General features: G+C 44.1%; 1 protein-coding gene across 1 annotated transcript; it reads right to left on the reverse strand.

The window, feature by feature from the left end:
- Positions 1–2,897: 2,897 nt before the first annotated feature.
- Positions 2,898–5,873, reverse strand: LOC118578484 (major urinary protein 20-like). Its single transcript, XM_036179455.1, has 6 exons — positions 5,766–5,873; positions 5,286–5,422; positions 4,398–4,471; positions 3,582–3,692; positions 3,126–3,227; positions 2,898–2,957 (listed from the first exon to the last, which is right to left on the reverse strand). The coding sequence occupies exons 1-6, from the start codon at positions 5,871–5,873 to the stop codon at positions 2,920–2,922; spliced, it is 570 nt and encodes a 189-aa protein (XP_036035348.1). The 3' UTR covers positions 2,898–2,919.
- Positions 5,874–6,303: the final 430 nt, after the last annotated feature.

Here is a 6,303-nt window from a genome sequence, read left to right on the forward strand (position 1 = left end):
CAGATACCTTGAGCTGCTTAGGACAGTTCTGCCCTGGAAAGGAAGTTATTCTGACTGCTCAGAAGAGTCAGGCCTAGAGCTGCTAGTACAGCAATGGTATCCTGACTGTTCAGGAGTCCGGCTATACCTGGTGTGGTAGGAAATGGTCTCCCTGCAGGATATAGCAATCCTGCTCCTCTCCTGGAGAGCCGCTACAGCTGAGCTTTGCTCAGCCTCCACTTAAGGGGGCTTCATAGCAGAGCTCTGCTTCTTCTCAGGCCTAAGATGTTGCTTCTTTTGCTTCACCCTGCAAAGAGGGAAACCCCTGCAGAAATGTGGCAGTCTTCTCTGGCTCCGGAGAAAAGTGTTACTTTTTCAGCTCCCCCTTGTTCTTTCCACTGAGGGAGGTCTCAACAAGGTTCTGTTCAGCTCTCCTTGCTCTGTCCACTATGGGACGTCTCAGAAAGGTTCTTCTCTACGTTAGTAAATGAAGATCTTCACACCCAAAACTCATTTGAGAATTAGATTTATTTGGGAAGGAGGAGTCCAGGAGAGTAGCTGCCTCTACCAGGGGGAGAGAACAGCCTTTTTCTAACTGACCAGGAAGGGCGGTTTATATAGGATGTCTTGAGGGTGGACTCAACCAGTGATTGGTTATTTTTTTTTCTTCCCATGGACTGGTCAGTTTTGTGGGCGAGGGGCAGAGATGGCCCTGATTTCAGAATCAAACTTTGTTTCCTACGCTAGCCTTTTTTCTTTTTCTTTTTGACACTGCCTCTAAGGCCAGGGCACAATTCTTCACATGATTCTGATTCTAGGCACCAAGAGTGTTACTTTGGTTCTAGTTTCAGAGTCAGGGCATGTTTCCTTGTTTCTGGGTTTGGGGATAAATTATTCCTTTCTGGCTCAGGTCCCAAACCCAGGCTATGTTTCTTTCCCTGATTCAGGTGGGTTTTTTAGCCAGCCACTTTCCCTATATTATGGACAGAGGAAGTGTACAGCGAGACTGAGTTCCCATGGAATTTAGGAAACTCTATGGATGGAAAGTGTGCAGCAAGTCTGTGTTCCTATGGAATTTATGACACTATGGATGGAGGAAGTGTGCAACAAGTCTGTGTTCCTATGGTCCTTATGAGGCCACTGACACAGGAGACCCGAAGAGCAGGCAGCACTTACTGGGGCTTGAGATGATTGCAGAGGAGGTAAAATCTTGAAAGTCAGGTTAGATTCTGCAACATGAAGAAGGATCTTGGGTACAGGATCCAGGAGGTCCCCACATTCACTCACTGCCAATCCCACATTTTCTTGGACACAGAGACATATATGTAGCTGCAAGGGCAATCATTTATTGAACAGGGAGAGGAGGACATTCATGGAGAGTTGTGGGTATGGCAAAGAGAAATTTAAAAGAAAGCCTTTGATTCTCCATGAGTCCTCCCAGGTAATCAGGGAAGATTCTGGGGATGCAGGAACTAAGCTTTCCTGGATGTCAGTGATGAGAATCAGATCACAGAACTTGTCACAGGATGGTGTGTGGACAGGGAGGGATGATGCTGGAGTCCAGGAGAGGAGTTCCCACTTGACACTGAGTAAGCCAAGAAGAAAGAATACAGAAACTCATTAGCACGGCTTAGCTTGACTTCAGGATATAGAGCATTTCTATCATATAGAGCAAAGTGTGAAGAAACAGACCTTCCCATGCCTTTTAACTGATGGTACTTATCAGAATACAGGAATGAAAGGCATAGAATGAATGCCTTTTTCCTCATTGATGACTGATGAAAAATAAAAGGAAGTAATGAAAGATCTGAGGTTTGTTACCACTGTCTTTGGCATAAGAAGCTCTGTTTTGGGATATTTGTACACTGTGTGAAGATATGTCACTGTGATTGGTGTACTAAAGAGATGCATGGTCAGTAACAAATCAGGAGATTTAGGTGAGACTATGAGGCAGAGAAAAAGAGAATCCTGGGTACAAAAAGGGGCAGAGTCTCCATCCAGTGAACATGGAAAGGAAACAGGAGGTGCAAGACAGAAAAGAGGTAACGCTATGTGAATGTAGTTTTTTCTGGTTTTGAGACAGGATTTCTCTGTGTAGCTTCGTGCCTTTCCTTTGTAGATGGGGCTGGCCTCAAACTCACAGAGATCTGCCTGCCTCTGCCTCCCTGAGTGCTGGGATTAAAGGCCTGTGCCACCACCACCCAGCTTTTTTTTTTAAATGTAGATTTAATATAAATGAGTTAAATTAATTTTCAAGAGCTAGTTAGGAACAAGCCTAAGCTATAGGCCAAGATTTCATAACTAATATGAAAAATCTGTGTCTTTATTTGGGAGCTGGCTGGTGGAACAGAGAAACATTTGCTACAAAGCTGTGAAGAATTTTCAGTAAACTGAGGAATAATGATAAAAGCCTTGGCTACTTTTAAGGACTTTCACAAATTATCTGAGAGAAGTCTTGGAATAAGTGGGAAAGAGGACAGGTGAGGGAGCCCAGTGTCCTCTTCAGACTGGAGAAGTGCCGATCAGGAAGTTCCATTCCCAGAGAGGATGCCAAGGCTGTACAGATACAAAGGAAGACATTATCGCAGGAATTGGAGGGGGGTAGACCAGAGACACTGAGGAGCATCTGTATTCACATTCTTAGTGACATTGAACGCATTGCTGAGCCCTTCACACCCACATACTCACAACCGTACAGCAACTGTGTAAAGTACATGTCCTTGTTTCCTTGCTTAATTGCTTGGGTCACTTACTTAAAAGCTCATGGAAGGACTAAATCACAAACCCTGATAATTTGAAGGCAAATTTCAAGCTCTTCTAAAAGGTTCCTTATCAAATCATTTTTATTGTAATTTTGGGGCACAATACTAATGCTTTTGCAAGGGTCTTGTCCATGCCCACCCCCTCTTCACTGTCACTGGAGATTACCTACCCAGAAGCTCAGGCCTTTCCTCCACCTCGGGCCTGGAGACAGCGATCTGCAGGGTGGGAACAAGAATACATTCAGGTACCAGGTCCACTTTATTTCCCCAAGAGAATCCAGATGTTTCTCCAGCTGCTACATGAATCTGGTTGCCAATCCCTTGGGTTTTCCCATTCAAGAATATAACATTCTAGGGGAGAAAAATAGATGAGTTCTGACTTACCAGCCTCAGTTAGGTCCAATATGTTTTCCTCAACAATGCCATGCTTCTTGCATAGCTCTGTAAACTTTTCCTTGATGTTGGAACTCAAGTCTTGTTCCCGGCCTGTGAAAAATAATGGTGACAGCAATGACTGCATCTTGTGTATTGACCACATTCACTGAGCTGAATGATGGGACAGGGCTCCTCCAGAAGGGTGGGAAAATGATTGACAATGTGATTGACAGGCATGGATATGACCTGTCCTGAATTTGACATTCATAGACTATCTTTCCTAGAGTACTGACAGACTTCAGAGTCCTCCCACCACTGAGCCTGAGGGATGACAGAGGTGAGGTCTGCCTTGAGGAGGTAAGAAAGAGGCCGTTCAGGGCCACGCTGGAAAGACCATGTCAGAGCTATGGTTTCTTTTTTTCCTTTTCCCAGGCCAAGGTCAGTGTCTGTGTGAAAATACTCTACCATAGAGCTCCATCAGCTGGAATGTTTCCCCATTGTTGACATTTCTGAGATGAAATATAATATAACCATCATAGTCTGTATCAAGCATGGTAAATTTATTTTGTCCATGATCTGTGGAGGAAATGAAACAGCTCAGAAATTCTTTGGTCCTCAGGAAACAGTGGGATCCTTTTACCTGTTCTCCCCCACACATGAAAACATTAAAATGCATGTTCTGGAAGAGATGGGTGAACATGTCTGATGCTTTCCACCTGTCACTCTATGGGCTTCATGAAATAACTTCTAGGAGAAGGACACTGATAGATCAACCTCTAGTGAACAGGTAGCCACAGCAGCAGCTCACCCTCTGCAATCCCCTCTGAGGCCTATCTCCCTCCCTCAGCAGCTTCCAGTGACATGTCTCTGTCTTTCATAAGCTCGCTGTGTCAAATACCTGCTGCTGCATCCCATGCAATGCCCACGGGTGACAGTCACTGGGGCAGAGTCAGACAGATGGCAGGAGATGACAAGCCATCTGGTTCCACCTGCCTGTTGCAGGATGCTAGCTTAGATGGCTCCAATTGCATTAGCTAAGTAAACAATGACCAGGAAGCACCTGAGATTCTGAGGAGGGTTGGGGGTGTGGTTCAGTAGTAGAGAAGTTGACTAGTTTGTACAAGGTCCTGAGTTCAATCCCCAGCAATGTGTGTGCACTTGAGAACACACACACACACACACACACACTCGCCAACATACACGCGTAAATAGACACAATAAAGATAATTAGGGTTTACTAAATTCCTTATGGATAGATATACAGAATCTTTCTTTACTTACATTTAACAAAATATTCCCCATCCTTGTCTGTTTCATCACAAACTAAATACTGCTTGGTGCACTCTCCATTTATTCTGTAAAACAAGTTGAGCTGGTGTTAAGGATATTGATAGCGCTGACTTTTCAGTTTCTGGTCCACACTTATCTCCAGGTTCTGATTCCATTAAACTCTTGAATATTTTGTAAAATTAGCCAAAGCCTTTTATATATGTTATTTCACTTATATCTGATAGTGTAGTAATCACATTTAACTATCATTAAAGACTTTTATTTATGTTATTTCACCTATATCTGATACTGTAGTAATCACATTTAACTATCATTTAAGAAATAATGACAATCACTTCTCATCACTGTTCCAGCTGTGATTGTTTCCCAGTGTCACTGCCCCTTGTGCAGATTACCAGCCAGATGTCCACCATGCATCATTTAGTGCTTTGCAAATGTTTCCCGATGTGTCTCCAAATCCACAGGGGAGGGTTATTACTACTCACCTTTACTGCAGGAAAACATGAGTTGAAGGGGTGGTTGTTTTTGAATAACAACTAGTAAGAAAAACTTAACCTGTGATCATATATTCATAAGCTGTGCTATACGGTCTCCTTAATTATGGTTTCAGAAATGTCTCTGACCTTTACTTATCCCACTCCCAGGGAATTTATTCCTGTCACCAACTTTTGTGTCTGAGTTTTGAAAAAGCCCTGGTTATGAAATTTTGATTTAGTATCAGATGGGGGATTCTCGTTTTGGGTACAGGCTCAGTGCGTGCATGCGCGCATGCGTGTGTGTGTGTGTGTGTGTGTGTGTGTGTGTGTGTGTGTGTGTGTAGAAGCCTGGGACCATGCCAGGTGTCCATTTCCTCTTATAAGGTAAGAACACCACACTTACTTAGTATGGAATTTAAAAGCTAAGGAAGAGTTCTCGAAGACATGGATGTCCTCCACAAAAACTCTCATGCTGCCATGTTCTTCTATCATTTCCCTCTTGTCAGAGGCCAAGCCAACAGAATACCATTTCCCCTCAATCTGTAATAGATAAGCAGGTCATGAAGGCAGAAGGGCAGGGACAGCTCATGGACATGTTTCTACTTGAACTCTGAACTACAGGCTAGGGCCTGAGCATCCACAGGATTAGATCTCATGTAAGTCGGCATAATACTGAACATCCTGTCTCTGTCTCTCTGTGGGCGTGAAGGACCCCAGGCATTGTTAGACATGGATAGCATACAACTGCTCTCACTTCAGGGTCTGAAGCCAGTCATTAGTCTAATAGATTGAGGAGCTGCACCCTCCCCTCAAAGGACCCACTTGACTTCAGAGTTCCCTGAAGAACCCCCTGAGTCAGAAGTTACTATTCCCACGAGTCTACCTTTTTTAGATTAAAGTTCTTTCTCGTGGCACTAGTTTCTCCTTCTGCGTGGACACAGACGAGAGTCAGCTCCAAAGCCAGCAGCTTCAGCAGCAACAGCAGCTTCATTTTGGTAGGGAACAGATTGTCTCTTCGTCAGGACTGAGTGTTTCCCGATGGGACTGCCCTCCACTCTCCAATGCCTTATATACTTCTTGAGTTCAGTAGATTTTTGTTTTTGTTTCTCTCTCTCTTTTTTTTTTATCGTCCCTGCCTTCCTTCACGCTCTGTAGAGTGTGTTCTCAATTAGTGATGTGAGACCAAAGACTGTTCGTGCCCTTCTCAGACTTGGCAGTCTGATCTCTTATAGATTGATTTAGTAACCTTACATTTCTCAAAACAAACAAGAGAAAGAGTGGATGCTCTAGAGAGCTGCCAATGGGACCTGCCAGATGTACGCTTGGATCTAGCCTGGAATCAGGAAGCCAGTTCTGGGTTTGGGGAGGGGGTGGATCTGAACTGGGAGGTCAAGTGTGCAGAGAATTTTTGCTCTGAGACT

Source organism: Onychomys torridus, chromosome 2 (assembly GCF_903995425.1).
Source record: "Onychomys torridus chromosome 2, mOncTor1.1, whole genome shotgun sequence".
Lineage (NCBI taxonomy): Eukaryota > Metazoa > Chordata > Mammalia > Rodentia > Cricetidae > Onychomys > Onychomys torridus.